Genomic DNA, 26694 nt, shown 5'->3' on the forward strand with positions numbered 1-26694 from the left:
GTAAATCACGTCCACTCAATTTATAAAGTTAATTTGCATCTAAACATTTACAATGCCTGACACAATGGCATTGCAATTATCACATTTTTTGTTTTCACTGAGTGCAAAGGCCTTTATTTACACACTGACACATGCCAAGACTGCCGTCATGGCATGTGTCTCTCTCTCTCTCTCTCTCTCTCTCTGGTCTCTCTGTGTCTCTCTCTCTCTCTCTCTCTCGCTGGTCTGTCTGTCCTGTGTGTCTTTCTGTGTCTTGTCCGCCTGTCCTTTGTCTTTCTGTGTGTCTCTGTCTTTCTGTCTCTCTCTGTATCTGTCTCCCTTGCTGTCTGTCTGTCCTGTGTGTCTGGTCTCCGTCTGTCTGTCCTGTGTGTCTGGTCTCCGTCTGTCCTGTGTGTCGGATTTAGTCACTTTTTTAGTCTCAACTTAAATGGATGATTTTAAAGTTGATTAGTCTTGAGGCGTCCAATTTTGAATTCTGGTACCTTATTTTGAAATGGCTTTAATTTAAAAATGTAATTTTGGTCTTGAATCTGAGTTATCATAGTTGCAACTTGGACTGTTGACAAAAGTTCTAAAGTTCTTTCAAAGTCTGTAAAAATGTAGTAACTGATTATGATGAGCTAGACCAGGTCTTCCTTTATTCTCCACTGGTAATTGCTTTGATAAGATAACTGGTTCCTGATGTGATTATGAAGTGTAGTCACATTAGATTGTAGGTGTTATTCAGCCCATGGATAATGTTATGATATACTTTAAATCTGGCATTTGTTGGCACACCTTTGATATCATTTAAGTCTTAAACTTTACGCACTGCCATCAGCCTTTGTAGTCGCTAACTGAAATCAAATTCAATGTTAATGCTGACTTGTCTCACTCTGCCAAGTTTATTTCCCTCTAAAGGAGTTGAACCTTTTTGTGTTCATAGTCTTTTTGCGCGTCATGTTGGGAGGCCTCCCAGCAGGGGATTTTTATCTTCCCCTGCAAAACCATGCGTTACTCGTCTTAGGGATGCAGGGCTATCCTGCATCGTTTCTTTCTTAAATGAGATTGTAGGTTTGAGGATTAGAGCGCGTTTCTTTTCTTTAGGAGGACACAAACCTGGCAGAGAGACAACTCGGATTATTTAAGTGAAAGTTGCGCCAAATGTTTGAACTTTTTATCTTTCGATACGATGACTTGAAATAAAACTTTTATTCTGTGGGCTGAATTCAGACAGAAATCAGACAGAATTTGGCTTCATGTTAAAGACTGTTGTGCAGCTGCAGCTTTTTAATTTATTTTTGGTGATTTGATTTGTTTCTTGGATTGACTTGGTGTCTGGAGCTTTGTGGTTAACAGTGATCATGTAAACGTGTAAACACAAGTGGGCTTTTGCCTCTTATTTGTGAAGCAGGCAGCTGGTTGAAATGATAGGACTTTATGGCTTGCCCAAAGTGGGATTTTTGATAGATCATAGGTTATAACACCTCACCATACACTAGCTATTTATGTGAAGTGTCTGTAGTCCATTATTATCCATAACTTTCTTTCAAATTTCACAATTTAGGCATCTTGTAGAGTCTTTAGGAAGATGCTTAATCCCAATGTCTTGGTTGGTTGCATGAGAAACTTCTATCTCTTAGATGTGTTGGCAAAGTTCCTCCTCTGATTGTTGTAGACTTGCCCTAAAGTTTCTCTCCGCTTTAACTCTTGTTGAGCGATGCATTAAATGATTCCTCCAACTTGTCTCCATATCAATTGTTTTCTCCCTGCAGACTTCCACCACCCACTGCTGCTGTTGCCTCTGCTAAAGGTAGCCGTATCCTGATTCCCTGCGTCTTCATGTGTTGGGTAAGAAGTGTCATTAGACTATTAACAATGTAAACACCTTTAAATGCTTGATCTAATTTACTTAATTACTTTACTAGTAATCTGACCTCTAAATGTTTGGGAAACCATGCAAAAGATCGCAAGCTCTCTGCATGACCCAACAGCATCGAGTTATTTAATTGCTCAATTTTTAAATCAGTCAAGATTTTATGAGCTGGGTCTTCTTCACACAACAGAGAACAAGGTAAATTGAGTCGACTCGTAACATGGTAAGGCATTTCGTCCTTCCCCTTCTTCTCTTTGTGTGAGGAAATCTGGCCACGGATCCTGACTGAGTGGCATACCATGACTGAGCAGTTTCCAAAATCAGACATGGATCCATCTGATTTTGTGACTCGGCCTGTCATGATATGCATTTATCTTCCTCTGAAACAAAGGATTGGAATGGACAGGTTTGTAGTGTAAATCACATCACATGTAGATGGTGATGGTGTACAGACACTGCTACTTTCAGCCTGTAATGTTAGACATTGAAAACTTGTATTTATTGCCTTCTTTATATCAAGTAAAACTTTTGTTCTTAAATTTATGGTTGACTTGTATTTTTTCTGTGATGAGTGTTATTTTGACAAGTTAGTGCTTTGAACTTAAAGATGTGGAATTATTTTAAAAAGAATTGCACTGATCTGTTACTGTAGACTTGGCACATTTTGACACTGCTCCAAGTGTTCGGTTGATCTTAACCAGAAAACTTAAACCCTATATGGATTTGTACAAGGTTTTAAAGGGAATATAATAAATTGGACTCTAAAGCAGGGAATGCTACAGTGGATGGTGATGCTGCTACTTGCCCCCATCTCACAACTTCCTTACTTCTAGCTATTAACACTAAATATGGCTAATGCATAAAAATATGACACTGAACATTAGAACTACTTTGCTTTAAAATGCCTTCTTTTAACTACAGATGTATTTTTACTATTTTATTTCATATGGCTTTTCATTTTATCTTTAAATTCTGTCTTTACCATTTTACGCTTAAAGGTTTTATTTTTCTACTATAGAAAGCACTTTGTAGAGTTGTTTTGAAAAGTGCTATTAAAATAGTTATTTGAACATTGTTGCAGTACCATTAACACCAGCAGCAATATGAGCAGCCACACATGCAATGCTAATATTTCTGACTGTCTCAGCCTCAGGTAGGTGATGTGAGGAATCACAGCCAGATAATGCTCCACACATTCGTGCAGGAAAATATTTAGCAGTTAAATAAAACACCAAAGTGTGAGGCACAGATGTACAAGATGTTTCCTAAAGTAATGATCAGACTTGGGACAACCGAGCGGTGGACAAAGAAGTCAGTGGCTTGTTGCAAGCTGCAAACCCTGGTGACCCAAGATGGAGAGATGGGCGAGGAGACGATTCTTCTAGTCTCAGCATCCAGTGCATCATGAATTTGACAGGAAAAAGAGATGACTGACATTTCGGTTGTGTGATGATGCTTTTGTGGAGAAGGGGGCTGATTTAAAAAAAAAAAAAAATAATAATTCTAATCAATTCACCAGTCAATTATTTTTTTTCCATTCCTTGGACCAGAAAATGGTGAAAAATGTTGATCACGTTTCTATATTTTTCCAATAACTCTTACAGTTTCAATAGGGTTATACGCACCTTGTGCTCAAACCCTAAATATTGCTGCTTTCCTTCACAGTAGATGTGTATGAGTGGATTTTATTTTTTTATTTTATATTTTTTTTTAAATATCATTACTTAAGACTTAGCATCCATAATTATGAAATACTATCCCATTATGACTTAGTATCTCCTAATTATGACTTAGTATCTCATAATTATGGCAGTATCTCATAATTATGATATAGTATCTCCGTATCATGACTTAGTAGCTCATTATTATGACTTAGCATCTCATAATTAAGAGTTAGCATCTCATTATTAAGAATTAACATCTCATAATTATGATATAGTATCTCAGTATTATGACTTAGTAGCTCATTATTAAGAATTAACATCTCATAATTAAGAGTTAGTATCTCAGTATTATGACTTAGTAGCTCATAATTATGTCTTAGCATCTCATTATGAAGGTAATTATTAAGGCTTATGACATACGATGACAGACCAATGACTAATGTATATTTGTATTTTAAAATTGGAAAAGGGCTTCCATAAATTTGAGTTTGAGACCCCTGCTGTAAAAATATTCTTGTATTATTATTATTTTTTTGGTGACCCGGAAGTGAAGTGTGACCTCCTGGCGCTGCGTACGCTACGTACGCAGCCGTACGGTTACGGCAGCGTATACGAGAGAGGGGGAAAAGATGTGTGAACAGAGGGAGGATTGTTGTCTGACTGCTGCCTTCAGAAATACGGAACACTCGGCCCAAACCCACTGTCCGTGAACTACCACGACATTACGGAGCAGCCACAGGACGTCACAAACGGAATGTCACCGCGAACTCTGTCACGGCGGTCTGTTGTAGAGCGCGAGGACGTTGCGCGATGCTAGCAACCAGTCGGAATTAGCCTGTGTGTATGTGTGTGTGTGTATGTATGCGTGCGCGCGCGCGCGTGTGTGTGTGTGTGTGTGCGTGACGGTTGTTTGACAGGTTGAGACAGTTGTCCTCACAGTGTGACGGTCTTTATCTGTGTGTGTGTGTGTGTGTGTGTGTGACAGCCACGTCACCTACAGCTCACGCTACTAGGTTGTGACAACTTCAGACCACTTGTCTCGTGACTGTTAAACTTCAGAGGTTCGTCCTGCGGACATGGCTCCGATGGGCGTCCGACTGTCACCGCTTGGCGTGGGGGTGTTTTGCCTTCTCGCCGTCGGCATCATCTACCACCTGTATGCCGGGGTGATCTCCAGCCGCCTGGCTGCTTTCAGGTCGGTCTCTTCTCTCCGTGTAACCTGCTAACATGCTCGTACACTATGTCAGTTAACAGCGTGTGTGTGTGTGTGGTTGTATCACAGTCCTACGCCAGCTGCTTAAAATCGAATTCTGATATATATCGAAATTTCTTACTTTTTTCTTTTTTTTTTACACAATTTTGAAAATGTTCTCCCTCAGAATCGTGATATTTCAATTATACTTAATAAACAGAAACGGCACAATTTGCAAATTAACCTTAAAAATACCGATGTGTTTTTTATAAGTGTTAACCAGAGATGGAAAGCATTGAATTATTCAATAAGTCACTCAGATTTGTTTTATCGTCTGTTTTCCTACCGTTTTATCCTGCGCACGAGGTTCTCAGGGGGCTCACACCCTGGACAGTTGTGCAGTTCATGGCAGGGCCACACATGGAGACAAACAACCATTTACTTTCAGACCTATGGTCAATTTAGAGTGTCCAGTTTACCTAATCCCCATATTGCATGTTTTTGGACTGTGGGAGGAAACCCACTCACACACGGGGAGATCATGCTCCATGCAGAAAGGCCCTTATTCTGATCAGGTCTCGAACCCGGTCTTCTTGCTGCAAATGCCAAAATAGCTAAAATTTGCAAAATGGGAAATAGACTAATATTCCATAGACATTCGCCACCTGGTGACTGTTAAATAAATTGTTTCTTCCACTTTGACTTCAGGGAAAAAACTCTTTATATTATAATATTTATGTAAATGGAAATGGTATGTATGTGTACACACAAACAAAAAATCTATTAAAGTGTCATATGTTGCAATGAAGTCAGCTATGGTTTCCTTGTATTTGTTATTTTTCCACTTGGCTGGTGTTCTGTGGTGTCACACATTCTTGTCCTGTATGTTTGTCTCTGCAGACAGAAGACAAATGTGGATCTGCGGGACCTGCTGGCGGTTTCAGTGGAGGCGGCAGTACTCGGTGGCAAAGAGGTAAAACCACTTTAATCCCCGGGCCGCTCTGTGCTCTCAGGTTAAACAGGTTCTCTGTGAAGTTTTCAAATCTCTGTGTGAAAGTTTTATTTTAGATTCTAATAATATGAAACAGTAACTTAACCTTGTCACCCATATTGTAACAGTTACAGCTAAAACAATGTGCACCTGTGGCACTGTGTTTTGTCCTCTGCAGGTGAAGAAGGTGCGCAGTGACAATAGTCTGCAGGAGCAGTCAAAGGGCAAGACGAAGGAAGGAGCCAATGACCCTCTGACTTTGGGCGACCTGCAGTCTCACAGGAAGATGTATAACCTCATCCATAACACCTTCCCTGACGTCACGGTGAGCACAACCACCGAGTTGCTTTGTGTTAAACTGCCTTGTGTCTGACCTGTGTCCCACATATCCAGACAGTGCTGTTTCAGCACTGGAGCATGATCTGACTCCGACCCCTGTTCTCATTAGGCCCGGGTATTCAGATTCACAAGGTCCAGATTTTATTATGACCACACAGTAAAACTCTATAGTACAGTCAATGGTGATCATTCAAACATTAAAAATCCATATTATCGACAGCTTGAGGTCATGTGACTATCATGTCTACTCTTTTGTCTCCTAATAGATTTGTGCAAAGGATACAGGAAACATCATATATTAAAAGATCAATCTAAGGATTTTATAAGTTGATATTGGATCCAAATAAATATTGATTATGAAATGGAACATTTCCAGAATTTCCAAATTTGGCCCTGAAGGCTGGACCTTTCCCACGTTTTATTCAAATATAGTCAAATTGGAAAATGTGTAGTCTGTGGCACAGGACCAGGATAATTCTGTCTGCATGTGTTTGTTGTCAGGTGTACAGTGAGGAACATGACAGCGTGGTGGATAAAGAAGCAACCTGGAGCCGTAACCTTCCAGCTGATATATTAGAAAGGATAGAAAAAGGCAAGGAGGTTCCTGCTGACAGCGTCACGGTGTGGATCGATCCTCTAGACGCCACACAGGAATATACAGGTGAGCTCATCACTTTACATTGTGTAATAATGTCCCACCTGTAAATGCCGTACAACTTGAAATGTAAGACTCTACAAGAACTTCACTGGAACCCTTGTTTTCTTGGGGAAACAGGTTCTGAAAAGCTTCTCACTTTGTAAGGACACATACACTGCATCACTGCATCACTGCTACTTTAAGAGACAAGATAGCAGGAAGAAATAGAAATAGTTAATTGTCAAGTTTAATTCACAGGCTGGTAAATTACTAACCATTTTGGGAGCCCCTCCCACCGGATGAACACAGACGGATGTCCCTGCTTTGTTACACAACAGATGAAATGAGGCCGTCCTTCCATCTCTGAAATACTCCACCCATATTGACGCTGCAATCTAACTGTAATTGGTTTGTGATCGTGGTGCATGCAGCTTTAATGTCCATCCTCACTGATCGTAGCAAGTAATACTGTTTACATCTGACATGAAAACATCCTGGATGTTTCTCCTTTGATCTGATCTCGTGTCCCTGCCCTTTATTCACACATATAGACATAGAAGTAGTCTTGGAAAGAACAGTGGACTGACAGAGCGTGAGAGTGCAGAGGTGGATCCCAGTGCAGAAGGATATAGTGCAGGGGAGGGGGTAAAAGGTAAGTGCTAGGACAGAAGATGGTCTTGGAAGCTGTTTTAGATAGACAGGGATGCCTCTGTTGTGGTAGCGCTCGGTAGGTCATTCCACCAGCGTTGACTTCATGTTTGTTTATGTGTTTTTCTAACTGTAAACATGCATCTGGTGTTGGTTCCTCTGTGCGTGTGCAGGTGACAGAAGAACACGGAGTCAATCAAAGCTTGATTTTTGTCCATTTGTCTGTATCATTAGAAGAAATAATTGACATGGTGAACATTGTTAAAGGAGCTGTGTGTGGTATTCTTAATGCCAATGAATGAACACACTCTCCAACATCCTCCTTTACTGGCAATAGCCTGTGAACTGACTCCAATAGAAACCCCTCAAAAGCATAAAAAAGGAGTTTTAGTAACCAAAGCAGAATGAAGATTCACCTGTTTTGGCTGGAGCTCAGGATGTTTGCTAGGGACTGTCACGAGTCTCAACGAGCAGCGTGATGAGGCTGCAGTTCACTCAAGGTCACGTGTTGCTTGGAACAACAGGTTTTGGAACTCTTGTTTAGCCCTATTATGACAAAGGCTGCAAGCCGTCTGACGAAGTGGTCTCTAATCTGTCCAGAGGACATACAGCATTCATGCAGCGCAGGAGTGTGGCCACATGTGTCCTCGCATCACCTCTGAATGTCGTCTCTGACCCGGTTCAGATCTGGTAGTAATATCTGTCCTCAGTGATCCAATAATGGCCAGGATCGCTCTAAGTACAGGTCTGAACAGTCCCAATAAATCCTTAGATCCGATCACAGAAACCACATGTGAAAGTGGTTTGAGGGCATGTGTTCACATTCCTGAGCGTTTAAAAATGCAAGAAATGTTCTCAAACCACATCTAAGACTTTGACGTCTTCAGGCTTCACTGATTTAGTTTTCTGTAATCAGTATACATATGTTCATTTATTTTATTTATAAGCTCCACAACAATTTTTCTACTTTTTTCTACTGGTTAAAACTTTTTCACTTCTCATCTTACAAACAGTCATGACGTCAGTGTGTATTTGAATAAAGGGCGAGGAACCAGATCTGATCTAATGTGGTCACAGTGGAGTATGGCTACGACTAACGACTAACGATTAGAACGATTGTGAGACTTTTTCAGTCCGTGTGTCGAGTTTACTCAACACTGACATCGAGCATTAAAATGTTGATGTTTTCATGATTCTAGATGTGTTAGATAAACAGGAAACAGGTGTAAACTGCAGCAGTATTTTTAGTCCTGCTCACAGCAAACCTGTTTGATGGCTCAGAAATAAAAGCGGAGGAGATGCAGCTGAACTGGTTTGTCCAGTTTGTGTCTGCCACAAAATATCTACAGGTGAACGACAAATGGGAGAATAGTGATTTGTAAGATGTAAATGAGGCTTCATGTCAATAATATTGTGTATTTCATTCCGATTTTTATATGACAAGTGACTTGTAAAGCAAATGTTTTCAGACTGTTAAATATTGAGATTTTAGACATTTCCCTGGTAGTTGTTGGAGATTAACACACATTTTTAGGATTGTTAAGTCTTTTTAACTGATCTACAGTTCGGCATTGTTCGGCTTGACTTCCTGTGACGGCACTCAGACCAGTCAGTATCGCCTCAGCATGCTTGGAACCTCGCCAGAGCAGGTACTAGAAAAGTACCTGGTACCAGGTACTTTTCTAGTACCTGGTACCAGGTACTATGCTCGTGGAAACGTGACTTAACCGTGCCGTGCCGAGGCGAGGCGAGTAGAGCCGGTGGAAACACGCCTTACAGCATATCTCCTCCTCCTTTGTCAAACAAAGCTGAGTTGACTTGTTGTTTTAATCCCTGGTTTCTCTGGTCTTTACTTAAAACAAAACAAAGAAAACACTTCACACCCATCTGTTGGTTTTACATGTTAAACACTATTCAAGAAGCAGCTAAACGATAGTTATCCATCATGTAAAAACAGAACTTTATTGTGGAAAAACCCCTTTTTAATTAAAATATCGGTATATGATGCATTATATAATCTTATCTCACAGGTCAGAATAAAGATATTTTGCTGTGTCTTTATTTTGGCTGTTTACAATAAGATGAAAAGGGGATTGAAAAGATCCATTTTGTTTGTGTCTCTCCACAGAGAACCTTGTTCAGTATGTGACCACCATGGTTTGTGTGGCCGTCGATGGGAAACCAGTCATTGGTGTCATACATCAGCCGTTCACTGGCTTCACTGGTAGGCTCTCCTCTCAGTGTTCTTACATCAAAATACATTCATAAAGTGTCCCGCTCATTTATTTGTGTTTGATAGATGAAGATATTTGTGTAACTTTTGATTTTGTCTGTTGAATCTGCTGCAGCCTGGGCGATCGTGGGCCAGGGGGCAAATGTGCGTCCACGCTCCTCTTATAAGATCAACCCTCCGAGTGTGATCGTGTCGCGTTCCCACTCTGGAAAAGTGACCAGTTATATCCGTGATGCTTTTGGAAACGACACAAAAATCACACCAGCAGGTGGAGCTGGTGAGTAAAGAATGATTTCTTCTTTTTCTAGTTTCTCTAGTATTGCACATGCAGAAATATAAAGTAATGTTATATAATGTTATGTTATATCTATATATATATAGTAAAAAATAATATTACAGTCTATTAAATAATTGTATTATTGGAAGGTAATATTATATTAATACTATCTTATTTCTAACCCCATTTCTGACTTGTATTAAGAGTGTAATAGTTTGATAAGTAATAGAGTTGATGAATTTGAGTTCTATTTTGATTCTGGGATATCTGCCCCTCTTTGTAACCGTTTCTGACCTGTTCTTGTTCATGTTTTACCCTCTACTACTGAGTGATGTGACACATGTTCTATGGTGTTTGATATCGAGGAAATCGGTGAAAATGACGACCACACGTTTGCTTTCTAATTCTCTCCTTTTATGCGTCGCTCTGTCTCAGGTTACAAGGTTCTGACACTCCTGGAGATGCCTGCAAGTGAAACAGCTCCTATAGAGCAGGCAGACGTTTACATCCACATCACCTTCATTAAGAAATGGGACATCTGTGCTGGTGCAGCTCTGCTGACTGCACTGGGTAATACAACAGCCATTATTTCCTCTTTGTTGTTTCCTTTTTTAACTTTCAAACAACAATCAACAAAATAATAACCCATCCTACTGTTTGACAGTCTCTTAACTCTTTATAAAACATAAAAAAAAGACCAGACTGGATTTATTGTACAAAGTAATAACCCAACTGGACACTACTGTCCTCAAGCTTGAGTAGATGTTTTTAATAAACGTGTATAGTTGACCGCACTAAAAACAGGTCTTTCTGATCGTAGGAGGCCACATGACGACTCTAAAGGGAGACTACATCGACTACAGTGGATCGGAACTCAACAAAGAAGGCCTGGCGGCCAGCGTGGGTGTTGACCACAAGACCATTCTGGAGAAACTACCAAACTGGGACCCAGCGAAGAACTGAAAAGACTCGATGGTTGTCAGGCTGTGAAGAGAGCAGAACTTCCAACTATGATCCGTCTGCTAATATTACCAGGCTGCACGGCTTCATCGTCACGGGTCACCAAACATCTACCAGTCAGACATGGCTTTGGATTCACTGAGCAGAACTGAGGAATCAGCAAAGCTGCAACTGGAAACTACTGCAGTAGTGCGCCCACAGTGAACTCGAAACAACAGACGTCATCCCAGAATCAGTTTTCCTTCATCGTGACAGGACAACGGGACAAATAATGTGAAATATTATCCTGAGAAGCACAATATTGAACATAACAGATGCTTTTATGTGACTCGTTTCATCTTAAACACGTAAGACTTGGACCAAGTCGCAGGAACGTCTTCCCTTTCGTAATCCGATCAGCGGAGCAACTATCCTTCACTCCACGTGTCACATGCTGTGTCACAAACACAACACTCTCTACTCTACGCGTTTCATTTCTATTACCACAATACTTTCATTTCTTCTTCGTGTGCAAACGCTTTTATTGTGAAATATTTGCAGGTTGTGTATTGCACAGCTTCCTGTGTTCAGTATGGACATATCTGATTTTAAAACAGCGGACACACCGCTGTCACACACACACACACACACACACGTCACAAAGAAAACACCAACTACGTCATTATCAGACACAAGAGAGAAACAATGGCACACTGTGTGCTTCTTTATTTACAAACTGTCACCACAGCAATTTAATTTGCACTTAAATGTTAAGAGAAAACTCCACCTTCATTTCAGGTGTTATTCATTATATGGAAAAAAAAGCAAAGCTTGTGAGCTGGAACTTCTCTGACGTCATCAGTGCTCTACAGAATCAATGCACACACATTCACAAAGGAAAGTCTTCCAAGAAGTGAAGAAGCTGTTCCACGTTAAAGTACTGTATATGTATTTTACTCCGTCTGTTTAATACTTTTGTCCATATAGTGTATGAAAATATTGATCGTTTATCTAAAACAATAGTGATTATGACAAATATAATTTCACAAGGTCCACAGAGGCGTAGGTTCGCCAAGCTGTTATAAAATAAATGGTTAAAAAAGGACAAATCAAGGGAATATTCACCGTAAAGAAATTAAAAGCTTAAGCAAAATGTGCTTTTTCTCTATTTCCTTTTTTCTGGCATTGGATTAGAAGGAAAACTGCAGAGTGCAGAGAGTGATATGTATTGTCTTCATCTTCTCACAGTAAATACAAAGTTAAAGAAATGTCTTTAATCTTTCGTTTTGCTGATCCACTTCCAGCTTTTCTACCATCATCCCATCTTCATTTCTTTGTACATTTGTAATAATCAGGCGAGTGCTTTTGTTAATGGAATTGTCTGTTTCTGCTCTAGCCCTAAGTGACCTCTTTAAATTTGAAAATCACTGTATGTCGGTCATAATAAAGACGTCATGTACTTCGATTCATTCATGAACTCGTTGTCTAGTTAGTGTTTCTTTGCAGTGGTGATGTGTGTGTGTGTGTGTGTGGTTTTTGCTGCTTTCATTGTTTGGTAACAGAGTTACGATGTTCATGCCAGGTTTAAACTCAAACAGGCGGCACATGTTCTGCCTCTGTGATGAAAACTGCACAAATTAAAAGTACACACGCATACACGTATGCAGTTATCCTTGATTTCATTTCATTATTACAGTTTAACCAAAACCTGATCGCAAACCTTAAATCTGGCTGAGGACCAGGGTTTGGTCCGAGTCACTTGTAGTCTGCTTGTGCCTTGGGCCTGAAACTGTTCCCATCCATGATGTACAGCAGGGATCATCAGGTAAAGTAACAATAACGTGTCTTTAATCAGCATCTTGTCATAGAGACAAAGAATGTGTGTGTGACGTCCTCGTACTGTATGTAATATTTGTCGACCAAACATTTAGTTTAAGTTAACTGACAATTGTAGCAACAGAATTCATTTGAATCAGTTGATATTTTTCCACAATAAAGGCTCTAAACTCGATATGAAATTAAAAAAAGCACAAGCCACCATTTACTCTCTTCTCCTGTTGGGGGCGCTGATGCACCATAGACTCCTTTGTCCACCATGAACACACACAGAGGAAGAATATTGCGCCTCTGTCTTCAACCAGGTCCTCAAACAGACTTTGAATAGCCGTGAAATGTGAGTTTGTTGATCACATGTGTTTGTGAACTCTATCACTAGATAAGTGAAGATGAGCGGACGAGGAAAAGGAGGCAAAGGTCTGGGTAAAGGAGGCGCTAAGCGTCACCGCAAAGTTCTCCGTGATAACATCCAGGGCATCACCAAGCCCGCCATCCGCCGCCTGGCTCGCCGTGGCGGAGTGAAGCGCATCTCTGGTCTGATCTACGAGGAGACTCGCGGTGTGTTGAAGGTTTTCCTGGAGAACGTGATCCGTGATGCTGTCACCTACACCGAGCACGCCAAGAGGAAGACTGTGACCGCCATGGACGTGGTTTATGCTCTGAAGAGACAGGGAAGGACTCTGTACGGCTTCGGCGGTTAAACTACTCTCTACACTTTGTCAACAATAACAACAACAATAACAACAATAACAACAACGGCTCTTTTAAGAGCCAAACACTTTGTCTATGAGAGCTCACAGTCATCTGAACGTGTGAAGGAAATTACTATTTTACTTTATGTATCAAAGTATAGCTTCATCTTTATCAAACTTCACTATAGCAATGTGAGGAAGAGGAGCAGTGGCGTGCACATACGTTTTGGGGGAGCAGGTGCTCGGTGAAAAATAAGGGCACAGCATGTGGAACTATCAGCTGCCTTATATCAGTTTAAAAGAAACAAACAGGGCAGACACTATAGCACCACCTAGTGTCTACCTGTGCACGCTGCTGAAGAGGAGGATGAGAGAGTGCAAATGATGTTATTGGGAATAATCTTCCTCCTGTGAAAAGTCTGTTGCTGACTCGTTCAATTTTACACTGCTGTATTTTAACGTTGGTGATGATGGTGTCACTGAGAGAGCTCTATATTTACTCAACCACTGCTCAATAGTTTCTTAAGTCATTAATAAAAAATGATAGTGAGTGTGTGTGTGTTCAACTGCAATAAAGTATTCTGATCTTTTGTCTGTCCTCAACCTCATCTTCTCATCCTTTTCATTTTCTTTTTCTGCCTCACTCGACTACTCGACAACAATTATTATATATATAAAATATTATATAATATATTATATATGTATGTATATATTATATATTTTTATATATATAATAAAATATTATATAATATATTATACATATGTATAATTTGTATTATTAACAACTCTTGAAAGTGAAGACATTTAGTCTGGTTCTTATCAATCTCATTAATCTCAGTCTAACAACAACACAGTAATGCATTGACATGGACGCATCACATTCACGTTGAACTGAAAGGATACAAATGTATACAAATACAAATTTCTTCTTCCTTTTACTAGAGGTTTGATCTCCATGATTCACTGAGTTTCAGTTTCTCAATGTTTCCTCCTTTGATTAAGATAATTAATAATCATGAAGATACCGAGGCAGAGAAATGTTTAATGTCTGAAGGAAGAAGTGAAGCACAGTAAAATGTCTCCAGTGTGTTTCAAACAAAGACAACACTCTCTCCTCCACATCCAACCGCAGTGAGAGATTCAACCAATCACAGGAGGGGGAGCACACAGCGGTGTTTGCATGGAGCCTTTATAAGAAGAGTCTCCCCCGCCTTCACTTCATTCATTCATTCATCTGTGTGAACTGACAGGATGCCTGATCCCACCAAGGCCGCGCCCAAGAAGGGCTCCAAGAAAGCCGTGACTAAGACCGCCGGCAAAGGAGGCAAGAAGAGGAGAAAGAGCAGGAAGGAGAGCTACGCCATCTACGTGTACAAGGTGCTCAAGCAGGTCCATCCCGACACCGGCATCTCGTCCAAGGCCATGGGCATCATGAACTCGTTCGTCAACGACATCTTTGAGCGCATCGCCGGGGAGGCGTCTCGTCTGGCTCACTACAACAAGCGCTCCACCATCACCTCCAGGGAGATCCAGACCGCCGTGCGTCTCCTGCTGCCCGGTGAGCTGGCCAAGCACGCCGTGTCCGAGGGAACCAAGGCCGTCACCAAGTACACCAGCTCCAAGTAAACCAGCGTCCTAATACAAGCACATCAACCCCCAACGGCTCTTTTAAGAGCCACACACTTGATCTGAGAGAGCAACAGCATCTTTGTACGCTGCGTATATTTCAAGCTCGCGTCTCTGCTTATCTTTGTGTAAATGGATGCTCTTCAGTTCTTAACTTTGTTGTTCATTAAAAGGAACATTCCTGTATCCGTTGACCCGCATGTTTCTGCACAGACTCGTTCAGAGAAACTGACTCACTGAGGGAGAAATGAAGAAAATACACATTCATTAAATTACCATTTGCACATGTCGATACTGTATAGTATTGTACCACAGTTGTATTAAACATGGCGATTGGCGCGAATATTTAAGTTCTGTTGGTGTCACTAACTTCATTTAGTGCATTAGAGACTTAAATGATCTGCCGCCAAAATGTGAAAGAAACAAAGACTCGTTCAGAAAACACGTGATGTTCTCTGCACATACACAATAATCATTAATGGTCATTAAATGTTGTTCACGACCTCAAAGAACACACATTATTCTTTATTTGGGAGCATTTAAAGTAAAATAAAACGTTTATATTTATAATGGAAAAACAATGTTCTAATAATATAGTTTTCCTCATCAGAATGAACTATTGTCTTGATGTAAATGCCACACTGGAGCTAAAATAGATGGATGTCAGAGGAATTCTTTAAATCTTTTAATCACAGTCAACATCTCTGAAGCAAAGACAGGATTTTGTAATGTTTTATTTTCAAAAGCAGAGTCTCATATTTAACATCATAGACTGATGACTGACACTAACAATCACTGTGTCACATGTTGAGATGGTCACACATGAAATAATGTAACTATTGTTGCATGAGAGTTTAAAACAAGTCATTAGCTTTGCAACAACAGTGAGAGGAATAAATAAAATATGACTTTCAGTACAAATGTCATAAGTGAAGAAACATAAGTTACTGTCATAACAGTGAGTCATTTATTTCCAGAGTAATTTGACATTCAATGTTGACGATGTCATTATTATTATTAATAAACATCAACAAAGACAAAGCCACAATCAACACATATGCTATTCATTTATTACAAACTATTGTGTTTACTAATAACACAATTGTTATTGTGTGGAATTATTAATAAAAGTTTTGATATGTAACCAGGGCAATATTTTCACCTGTAGAGAGAATCACAACAGTGTTCCACAGAGGCGTCATAATATTATTTTGTGAAACAATGTTAAATATGTAGTAAAAAGACTGAAGATGCAGATTTACAGTGTATCATACATATTTATCATTTATTAATGACTAAGCGGTTTATGACGTAATCTCACAAGAGTTGTGTTGTGTTTTAAAGAGGATGAGCAGTTAGTCAGAGTGAGTGTGTGTGTGGCTCTTAAAAGAGCCTTTTGTTTGTTTGTGGCCTTGTTGTGGTTTACTTGGACTTGGCGGCCTTCTCGGTCTTCTTGGGCAGAAGAACAGCCTGGATGTTGGGCAGCACGCCGCCCTGAGCGATGGTCACTCCGCCCAGGAGTTTGTTGAGCTCCTCGTCGTTGCGGACGGCCAGCTGCAGGTGGCGCGGGATGATACGGGTCTTCTTGTTGTCGCGGGCGGCGTTTCCAGCCAGCTCCAGGATCTCAGCGGTCAGGTACTCGAGCACGGCCGCCAGATAGACGGGGGCGCCGGCACCAACACGCTGGGCGTAGTTGCCTTTGCGCAGCAGCCTGTGAACACGACCGACCGGGAACTGGAGTCCGGCACGAGAGGAGCGGGTCTTTGCCTTTGCGCGGGCTTTTCCGCCGGTTTTGCCTCGTCCTGACATGGTGACTGTTAGTGGATTTTTCTGACAAACGCAGAGAAAGTGTGGCTGAAAGAGCGCAAACCCTCCTTTATATGTCCACGAAAGAGCGGGAGACTCCTGCCGCACCAACCAGAGCAGAGCAGCAGAGCGGGGGACTCACCCTGCGCTCTTCAAGGCACTTTTGTCCAATAAGCAGCGGGGACTCGGGCTCCTCTGGGCGGCGCCGCGCTCCAGGAAGAGCCGCTCACCACCAATCAGGATCCACCGCCGCATCCGTGGAGAGAGAGCTTAAACTCTGCTGCTGCGGCTGCTTCTGCTGCACACATATTCACTTTAGGGGCTGTCCACACAAAACACAGTCTAGTTTTTTTTTTTTTTACAGTTTTTAACCCAGATACTTTTTCTAAACTCTTAACACAGACTCACACCTACGAAACACAATTGGCCAAATGGATAATTGTCTTCTCAAAAACACATTTTGTTAAATATATACTAACTCTTTATTTCAAAATAGAACACATCTTTCTCTGCACACACTAACTTTATTAAAACACTGGAAATCTGACTCAAAATGAAATGATTCTGTCAGAGAATAACCCTTGTTTTCCCTTCACAAGGCAAATGCAGTCAATCAAAGTACACCAGGTTTCAAAAATACTGGCTATTGTTGACATTACAAAAACTGCATAGACTTTTATGTTTCAGTTTTACAGGTATTTGCATGCGAAACACCGTTTTTACACTAAATGTCCACATGTAATGTTCAAATTCTAAAGCATTCCAGTAAAAAGCAAATCATTTGTGTTCCTTTTACTGTGTACTACAGGAGGTACAGTGACTCTCTTCTCCTGTTGGGGGCGCTGATGCACCATAGACTCCTTTATCCACCATGAACACACACAGAGGAAGAATATTGCGCCTCTGTCTTCAACCAGGTCCTCAAACAGACTTTGAATAGCCGTGAAATGTGAGTTTGTTGATCACATGTGTTTGTGAACTCTATCACTAGATAAGTGAAGATGAGCGGAAGAGGAAAAGGAGGCAAAGGTCTCGGTAAAGGAGGCGCTAAGCGTCACCGCAAAGTTCTCCGTGATAACATCCAGGGCATCACCAAGCCCGCCATCCGCCGCCTGGCTCGCCGTGGCGGAGTGAAGCGCATCTCTGGTCTGATCTACGAGGAGACTCGCGGTGTGTTGAAGGTTTTCCTGGAGAACGTGATCCGTGATGCTGTCACCTACACCGAGCACGCCAAGAGGAAGACTGTGACCGCCATGGACGTGGTTTATGCTCTCAAGAGACAGGGAAGGACTCTGTACGGCTTCGGCGGTTAAACTGCTCTCTTCACTTTGTCAACAAACACAACAACAATAACAACAACAACAACAACGGCTCTTTTCAGAGCCAAACACTTTGTCTATGAGAGCTCACAGTCCTAATGTATGGATGCATATATTTATTTATATAAATTCAAAATGGGAGAATATTATTTTGTTGACTTAAATACTTGTATACGTGCTGTAACTGAATTTAATTAAAGTCACAAATTTCAAAGTTGGTACACAAGCTTATTCTGGTGGTTCTGCCATTTCCTTGTTCTATTTATGCATTATTGTTTTTATTATATACTTACAATTTATTTGGGTGCAAATGTTTTCTCTTTCTGCTTCAAAGACCTGGAAATCCAACTGGGTTTTTTCTGTTCAGGCTGCTCTAGGAACATGGTGGTGCAAAATGCTCAAAGTATTATAGAAGAAAAATATTCCAAAGCTGCAATCAAATTATTAAACACATGTACAAACGTATAGTTGGTATATTCAATATCTGCCAATAAACTCTCTTAATGTAACACATCTCACTTTTAACAAGCATATGCAGTAAATCTCATTTCTTATTTTTGTTTGTAGTGGATTTTATATCATTCTGTTTCAAAACTCTTTTTTTATTTTAAAATCATGTGAAATATCCTCATGAATGTCATTATTGCTATATCACAATGGACTATTATAATATATCATTTTAAGATCATATCCCACACAGTTTTTTAACTTGAATGATTCGTTTAGCGCCCAATGCCAGTTTATTTTTAATTCCATTTTATTTCTCCTTTATTTTCCCTTATTTTAGTTACCTTTATCCATCCTCGGTGTTTCCTCATTGATTATTTCCATTGTATCCTCTGATCGTGACTAATTTGAAATCTTTGTGATAAAATTGAGCCTGTTTGAAATCATTTAATAAATGTGTTAACATGACATGTTTAAAGCTTGTGGGGACGAGTTAAAACAAACTGATCCTCACTAAATCTAGTTAATGTTGGGAAATTAGAGTGAGTGAGTGTTACACTACAATAAAGTGTTATGAGTCTGTTAGTCCTAAACCTTCCAATCATAACATGTTTTTATTATTAACAACTCTAGAAAGTGAGAAGATTTTGTCTGATTCATGTATTTATCTCATTCATAATTTATCTAACATCAACAACTCAACTCAAAACAACCGTTTGAGTGTTGTACACAATGACTAATACATGACTAATCAAAAATCTGTAAAAATAGAAAGCATTTGAAACATTTAAAAACACATAAGTCATCATGAAAATAATCCTCATGACGATACTGAAGGAGAAACATGTCCAACGTTTCTGACTTGTTTCCTGAATCAAATGTATCATGTATGTTTTCTAAAATGTCTCCAGTGTGTTTCAAACAAAGACAACACTCTCTCCGCCACATCCAACCGCAGTGAGAGATTCAACCAATCACAGGAGGGGGAGCACACAGCGGTGTTTGCATGGAGCCTTTATAAGAAGAGTCTCCCCCGCCTTCACTTCATTCATTCATTCATCTGTGTGAACTGACAGGATGCCTGATCCCACCAAGGCCGCGCCCAAGAAGGGCTCCAAGAAAGCCGTGACTAAAACCGCCGGCAAAGGAGGCAAGAAGAGGAGAAAGAGCAGGAAGGAGAGCTACGCCATCTACGTGTACAAGGTGCTCAAGCAGGTCCATCCCGACACCGGCATCTCGTCCAAGGCCATGGGCATCATGAACTCGTTCGTCAACGACATCTTTGAGCGCATCGCCGGGGAGGCGTCTCGTCTGGCTCACTACAACAAGCGCTCCACCATCACCTCCAGGGAGATCCAGACCGCCGTACGTCTCCTGCTGCCCGGTGAGCTGGCCAAGCACGCCGTGTCCGAGGGAACCAAGGCCGTCACCAAGTACACCAGCTCCAAGTAAACCAGCGTCCTAATACAAGCACATCAACCCCCAACGGCTCTTTTAAGAGCCACACACTTCATCTGAGAGAGCAACAGCATCTTTGTACACTACGTAGCGTTACAAGCTCGTGTCTAAATAAAATGTAATTTGATTAGTTTTCCAAGATGGAGCCTACCTTTGCGCGCCCCCAATGGGTAAGTGATGACATCTTTAGCTATAATATACATCTACTTATTATTAAAGGCTGGGCTATGAATATTGCGAAGTTGTTTAGTCTTATTATTGAGAAGACCTAGAGGTAGATTGTTTAGTTTATCAGTGTTTTATTGTTAACACTTATATTGGTAACACTTTATTTTGAAGGTTTCTACATAAGAGTCACACAAGCCTGTCATAAACATCATGACATGTGATGTGTCATTAACACTTTGCAGTAACATTAATGCTCATGATACTTGTCATGTCGTGTTTCTGACAGGCTTGTGTGACTCTTATGTAGACGCCTTCAAAATAAAGTGTTACCATATCTTGCTTAAGTCACAAAAACATGTTCAAAAATTGCCTAAGTCATTTATTTCTCTTAAGTTACATAATTTAATGTATTATTTATTATAATTTACACAGTGTTATGACTATGCCAATAGTCATCATTTGTTACATCCTTTTTGAGTGATCAATAGATGTGTTACATTACAATGTGTTAGCTGAAGTTTTTTGTGTTTCCTGAAAAACTTGAGAAAATGAGTTACGTGATTATTTTAACAGTGACAATATTTGACGTCACTGTCTTCAACAGGACCTGACTTCCAGACTGATGCTGATATTTATGTGACCGTTTGGAAATGAATACAGTACGTATATCTGTTATTTTATTATTTATGTGTAAAATTATATTAAAATACAGAAATATTCTGAATATAAAATACATTAGTAGTAAAAGCAGTTTAGTCTGTTTATTATTCATTGTCTCCATGAGGCATTACATTACAGAACAGCTACTCCTTTGATGTAGAAAAAAATATTATCACACAACTATACAAACAAATAATACACTAGTACATGTTACAAGGGCTCATTAGTCTCTAGCATATATGGATCAAAAAACATAACAAATCACTCAAATACACAGTAAATAAATGTGAGCAAAAGCAAAGTTTGCATTTTAAGATGTTTCTAAAAGGTCCAGCGTGTAAACTACAGCTTCATTTGGCAGAAATCAAAGACAAAGACGAGATACAAAGATAAGATTAGCTGTACATGAGTGTCTTTTTCACTGCATTAGATCAGGGAGGGCACAGGCACGTTACATCTGTAACAACTGCATGTTTCATACAGTCTAATGTTGTTGGAGTAACAGAGTATGTGAAGATCTTTGAGCCCTTTTGTGTCAAGTCATCAAGGTGAAATCCGTTTTCTTTTATTAAACACACCAGTGTTTCAGATCCAGGTGCACTGAACAATATTTACCTCCATAAAAGGCAGGATCATTGAGTATTTAACAGTTTGATTCTCTGCCACCAGAGGGCGATAGAGTGTTCCCTATGAAAACACACACAATGGCTGAACCAGACATTTCTAAGAAGATATCATTTCATTTCTATTTTAAAGGAAAAGGCTGGAAAAAAAACATTTGGCAACTCAAAATAAATCCCTGACTGCTCATCTGTAGATCTTGATCCTCTCAGACATTTGTCTTTACAACAGTTTCTTCATATTCCTGAGAAAGTCTGTCTTAAGCTTCATGAGTAGAAACCATTAAAATTCACCTCAAGCACAATGAAAAACAAGTATTTTCATAAGAGTTTTTACAACAACCTATCAAATGTTTCCATGAGCGGCCTCATGACACCTGCAGGTGGAGGTCTTCCTCTGCAGGTCTGGAGCTCTGGAGATCATGTCTGGACAGATGCTGTACTACACCCACACCGATGCAGTCACCAAGGACATTAGTGGCAGTCCTCACACGATCCCTGCCCACAAAAATACACAAAGACCCAAAGTTATCACAGGAACTGCATTCATGTTACAGATTAAAATGATTTGCACTTACAGCATCCAGTCCACAATCAAAAGAATGGATATATCTTCAGTGGGGAGTCCCACTGATGACAAGACAATTAGCAGGGACACGATTCCAGCCTGAGGGATGCCGGCTCCACCTGTGCTTACAACTGTGACAATCAAGCTGCAACAAGGGAGACGACACAGTCGTGGTCATGCACACATACAAGATTAACCAATCAGAGGAAACTGTGATGTCTTTAAATCTGAGTGCGTCTTCATACGAAGGAAACAATTAAGTCAATAAAGTCATAATATTATGAAAATACACAACATGGTACAAACATGGCTAGTATATTCTATTCCTGCCAATAAACACTCACATATTTACCACACTGGACCTTTAGGATGTCCATTTAAAATACATTGAGAGCATATGGTTAATGTTTCCTTTTTTTTTACTTACCTAAGGACAATGATTTGACCCAAGCTAAAGTCCATGTCATGAGTCTGGGCTACAAATAACGCTGCTACTGCTTCATAGAGTGCACCACCATCCATGTTCATTGTGGCACCTGTGGGCAGCATGAAGCGTGTCACTTGCTTGTCCATGTTGTGATTTACCTCCATACATTTCAGGGTTACTGGCAAGGTTGCAGAACTGAAAAAAAATAAAATAAAAGAAATAACTGTATGTCACTCATCAACACACGGTTGTTGTGTGTAATAGCAACACCGTGGCTCACCTCGATGAAGTCCCAAAGGCAGTGGCAAGAGCCTGTAAGACACCACCCATGAACGTGAAGGGATTCCTCCGTGTAACAGCAAAGTAGATGAGGGGCAGAGTGAAGAAGCAGTGGATTAGCAGGCCAGCGATCACAGTCAGACTGTACATCACGACTTCACGGCCCATTTCACCAACATCTGTTATCTCCACTATCTGTCCTGCCACGAGGAAGAACATCCCCACAGGTGTATACCTGTGATACGCAGACACAGCAGATTATAAATCCAAGACTTGCACAGATGAAGAGATTATGTGAGCATAATAAGACTAAATGCTACATATACCCAGTTCATCTTAATAGCAGCTCTCCAGACTTACCAGATGACTATGTTGACCAGATTCATAACAGCTTTATTCAGGCAGTCAAAGAACTCCCTCACAGGTTTTCCTTCCGCCTCCATGCTGCCCAGAATGTAACCAAAGGCAACGGAGAAGACCAACAGACCCAAAGTGTTGACGCCATCGGATGAACCTGGCATCGCCACTGTGTCATCTGAGAAAAGTAATAATGAGAAGAATCAAGGTTATGTGTATAATCTTGTTTTAACCCCCCAGTACAATGACAATAAAGGTGAATCTGTAATCTCTGTAATCTGTATAGCAGTTCAGCACAAATGAAACCCCGTTAGACAATTAAGGAAAAGGGTAAGAAGCTGATCTCACTCTTTGCACTGGCGCCATTGATCCCTGTAGGTGCACCTCTGGAATAGACTGTTTTAAACTGGATGATAAGGAAATCATGAAAATTGGTGAGCATGTATCACATGAATATGAAGACAACGTCATAGATAATGCACAATCTTACCTTTTTGAAACAAGCTTCAACCAGATTTGAGGGGAACATGTTTCTGTAGAAAGACAAAGCACTGATATGTTGTTGTTGGAGGACCGAGTCTGCAGAAGTCTGATTGCCTCTTCACAGATCCAGTGTAATTTAGGATTATTATCACTATTATTATCTCTATACACACCTGATTAGATCTAAAAATGCATCTGGACCCTCTATAACTTCCACTTGAACAGCAGAGGTGACTGGGATGCTTCTGGATGAGTGTCCTGGCTGGATGGTGACAGCTAAAACGATGCCAGTGAACGCAGCTAACAGTGTGGTGAGCAGGTAGTAGCCAAAGGCCCTGAGGCCGATTCTCCCGTACGACTTCCTGTTCACTGATGACATTCCTGATGAGAAAAACTCATAAAGGTCATTATAAGTGTATGAACCTGCTGAATATTTACATTATTATAATAATAATTATTATTATTGTAAACATGACTCACTCCTCATTCTCTTCTGCCAAGGACGGGCATTTCTACCAACAATATGATTTAAATATTAAATTATTGGAATATTCTAAACTAATAAGACTCATTTAAAGACATGGGGAATGTCATCACTTCTGCATGATCAAAGCAAACACTTTTTTTTCAAAATGATGTGAAATATTGTCAAAAAAGACATTTATGTAATCATGATGGAATATTGTGATTTGATTGATTATATGTAAATGTTATGCTATTATGATGCTAAATGTTTTGTAAGCACGTACATGACAAGGATAATGATTTTCCCTTTTCACTTCTCTTAGCCTAATTCTCTTAACGGTTTCTCTCTCTGGTTTCATAAAGAATAAAAAAATCAAAATTATAGAACATTAAAGCGCACAGAGTTTTCAGCAGCAGTAAAAACCCGACAATCGCTGAGTTTCAACAATCACTTGATATTTAGTTCATCTGCTGTGTTCAGTTACCATCCAAGTCTGTGTGTGAGAGCACAGACATCCACAGTCACAATGAAGTTTGCTTCTAACCTGAGATCAGACTGGAGATGATGAGAGGAAGCACCACCATCTGCAGGACTCTCATCAGCAGCTCTCCAGGAAAAGTTAAATATTGGATCTCTCTGGGTGACATTTTGTTGCGTCGTAGAAACATTCCCAGGACAATTCCTTAGAAAACACAAGTTTACAATTCAAATTAAATAACATCCAAGAAAGAGAAGAAAGACGAAAACACAATGTTAGCAATACATTAGAGAGACACTTACCTAATGCAACGGCAGCAACTGTGAGAAGAACAAAAGCATTTCTCTTGAGAAAAGACATAATATTAGATCCGGTTTGGTGTGAAAATGGTTTTTCACATCGAGTTTCCTCCAGCGCTGGAACTGTTGCAGAGTCCAACTCTGACTTTCCATGAGCACTTGGTTGCATGTCTTTGATCGTCCTTCACACCAGCACAGACTGCAGAAAAACAACTTTGGTACAGGACTAGTTTACAAAGCAATAACACAGATAAAGAAACTAAAAATGGGACCCGAGCAGTTACTTATGGACTGTGGAGCCGTAAATGCATCATGGTTACTAAGTAGCAAAACCCCCTTATTGCCCCCCTTTGGCTGATCGCCAAGTAGGCACATTGCCAAGTTTTCCAACCACGTTGTCAACGTTTCCATCCAACCATTTTCTTTGAAACAGTTCCCAAACATTTGACTGAATGAAACCAGGACACAAGATGGCGCTGGCACTGGTGGTGAGACACTACGAGTGTCTCTCTCCCTCTTTAATTTATGGGCGGAAAGAATGTCACTGCAATGAGGAACAACAGGGGACAGAGCTGCACCGGGTCACAACTTACCAGAGGAAATCAGGTGCTCATCAAGGATTAAAATCCACAATAACTGTCCTGACTTTACAAGTCCACAAGAAAGGCATCTGTGTGTATGGCAGCATATTACTGCCACCAACTAGTGGTAAATAAATAAAATAAATAAAAATGTACTGTATCACCTGCCTGCATCCTGATGGTCGATTCTACTGGATCTCGTTGACAAGTTAGACTCATTGACTGTATAGCTGCCAATTATGAGATAAGCTCTTGAGAGGTTTTACTCCAGGTTATTGATCCAGTCTAATCATCACGACACACAATAGTCAAGGTTTCCGTTTGGGAAGTATTTAAACAGTAAGCAGCTCTTTTTCACCATAGACTGGATTAAAACATCAACAGCCATCTCAGTGTAAGGAGTGAGCTATGGCCTTTCTCATCAGCTTCACTGAAGGAAAAAGAGGAGGAAGAAGAGGAGGAAGAGGAGGTGATGACAAGACTAAAGCAGGAGCAAATGCAAAGGAAACAGCAGAATCCAAATACATGTCCAGGGAGGAATTTAAAGAATATGAGCAGCAGATGACGGAGGAAAAGTGAATAAGCTGCATTGTCTTATTCACTAACCATAGTGACAACTACACAACAGGTCAAATGAAATATGTGAATTAATATGACAGAGGGCAGAATATGTGATCGGACCAAATGTTTTTAAACTTTGTGATTTAGATTCTTATGAAGACAAGTGAGCACAGCTCATGTAAGTGTTGAAAGTATTTATAAAGACAAAATATAATCTACTGTACATACAAATAAGCAGGATTTTAAAAAGGTATATTGTCAACAGGTCCACGGTGCAGTATGTATAGCAACATTTAAAAAACAAACAATTGAAAAAATAAAAATGTAATTAACTGTGAACAGTTGAAATAGGAACATCCCATGTTTTAAATGTGTGGAAAAACAAGTCGAGCTTTAAAAAGAAGGAGAAGTTAATAATGTTTAATAATGTTTTCAAAGCAGTTTTTACAGTACAGTATTTTTGTATTTTCTTGCCATTTTAATATAAAGTAGTTGTAATTACCTGAGGGCAACAGTAGGGGAAGCGTAGCGCTGTTGAGCTGCTTACGCTGCACTTCACTCCTTTCTCTCCCATGATGTGAGGAAAGTGTGTCCGTGCATCTTTCACTCATTACTCCACGTTTCAGGTATGACTCCCTCATAATGACAGTTGTCGTTTACTGTAGTGTTAGTTTAATTTGTAGACGTTCTCATCTGTGACGCAGTGTGTGCGTGTGTTGTGACGTAATGAAGTTAATTACCTGACGCCACATGAGCTAACCTGTTGCGATGCTGTTGTTTACACGGTC

The 26694-nt window shown here is 40.2% G+C and overlaps 5 protein-coding genes across 5 annotated transcripts; 3 read left to right on the top strand and 2 right to left on the bottom strand.

Moving 5' to 3' along the window:
* Positions 1-4115: 4115 nt before the first annotated feature.
* On the top strand, positions 4116-11747 carry bpnt2 (3'(2'), 5'-bisphosphate nucleotidase 2). The gene is made up of 8 exons (XM_058647886.1): positions 4116-4714; positions 5612-5684; positions 5881-6027; positions 6543-6702; positions 9455-9550; positions 9675-9836; positions 10272-10406; positions 10657-11747. The coding sequence occupies exons 1-8, from the start codon at positions 4596-4598 to the stop codon at positions 10797-10799; spliced, it is 1035 nt and encodes a 344-aa protein (XP_058503869.1). The 5' UTR covers positions 4116-4595; the 3' UTR covers positions 10800-11747.
* Positions 11748-14542: 2795 nt separating this feature from the next.
* Positions 14543-15279, top strand: LOC131471385 (histone H2B 1/2-like). Its single transcript, XM_058647909.1, has one exon. The coding sequence runs from the start codon at positions 14555-14557 to the stop codon at positions 14927-14929; it is 375 nt and encodes a 124-aa protein (XP_058503892.1). The 5' UTR covers positions 14543-14554; the 3' UTR covers positions 14930-15279.
* A 370-nt stretch (positions 15280-15649) lies between these two features.
* On the bottom strand, positions 15650-16836 carry LOC131471375 (histone H2A). The gene has a single exon (XM_058647897.1). It carries the CDS (start codon positions 16736-16738, stop codon positions 16352-16354), a length of 387 nt encoding a protein of 128 aa, XP_058503880.1. The 5' UTR covers positions 16739-16836; the 3' UTR covers positions 15650-16351.
* A 2727-nt stretch (positions 16837-19563) lies between these two features.
* LOC131471393 (histone H2B 1/2-like) lies at positions 19564-20209 on the top strand. The gene has a single exon (XM_058647919.1). It carries the CDS (start codon positions 19579-19581, stop codon positions 19951-19953), a length of 375 nt encoding a protein of 124 aa, XP_058503902.1. The 5' UTR covers positions 19564-19578; the 3' UTR covers positions 19954-20209.
* Positions 20210-21271: 1062 nt separating this feature from the next.
* LOC131471356 (excitatory amino acid transporter 1-like) lies at positions 21272-25184 on the bottom strand. The gene is made up of 10 exons (XM_058647874.1): positions 24768-25184; positions 24532-24669; positions 23695-23902; positions 23529-23571; positions 23387-23444; positions 23042-23216; positions 22683-22916; positions 22403-22597; positions 21986-22120; positions 21272-21905 (listed from the first exon to the last, which is right to left on the bottom strand). The coding sequence occupies exons 1-10, from the start codon at positions 24931-24933 to the stop codon at positions 21776-21778; spliced, it is 1482 nt and encodes a 493-aa protein (XP_058503857.1). The 5' UTR covers positions 24934-25184; the 3' UTR covers positions 21272-21775.
* Positions 25185-26694: the final 1510 nt, after the last annotated feature.

This window comes from Solea solea, chromosome 1 (assembly GCF_958295425.1).
Source record: "Solea solea chromosome 1, fSolSol10.1, whole genome shotgun sequence".
Taxonomy (NCBI): Eukaryota; Metazoa; Chordata; class Actinopteri; order Pleuronectiformes; family Soleidae; genus Solea; species Solea solea.

Bases quoted from the DNA above. Each gene is read 5' to 3' on its own strand.
- LOC131471375 (XM_058647897.1), bottom strand. From the start codon at position 16,738: ATGTCAGGACGAGGCAAAACCGGCGGAAAAGCCCGCGCAAAGGCAAAG.
- LOC131471393 (XM_058647919.1), top strand. From the start codon at position 19,579: ATGCCTGATCCCACCAAGGCCGCGCCCAAGAAGGGCTCCAAGAAAGCC.
- LOC131471385 (XM_058647909.1), top strand. From the start codon at position 14,555: ATGCCTGATCCCACCAAGGCCGCGCCCAAGAAGGGCTCCAAGAAAGCC.
- LOC131471356 (XM_058647874.1), bottom strand. From the start codon at position 24,933: ATGCAACCAAGTGCTCATGGAAAGTCAGAGTTGGACTCTGCAACAGTT. The intron at 22,917-23,041 runs GTAAGTCTGGAG...TGCGTATCACAG, and splicing joins CTGGTCAACATAGTCATCTG to GTATACACCTGTGGGGATGT. The intron at 21,906-21,985 runs GTAAGTGCAAAT...TTTTGTGGGCAG, and splicing joins TTGATTGTGGACTGGATGCT to GGATCGTGTGAGGACTGCCA.
- bpnt2 (XM_058647886.1), top strand. From the start codon at position 4,596: ATGGCTCCGATGGGCGTCCGACTGTCACCGCTTGGCGTGGGGGTGTTT. The intron at 4,715-5,611 runs GTCGGTCTCTTC...TTGTCTCTGCAG, and splicing joins AGCCGCCTGGCTGCTTTCAG to ACAGAAGACAAATGTGGATC. The intron at 10,407-10,656 runs GTAATACAACAG...TTCTGATCGTAG, and splicing joins AGCTCTGCTGACTGCACTGG to GAGGCCACATGACGACTCTA.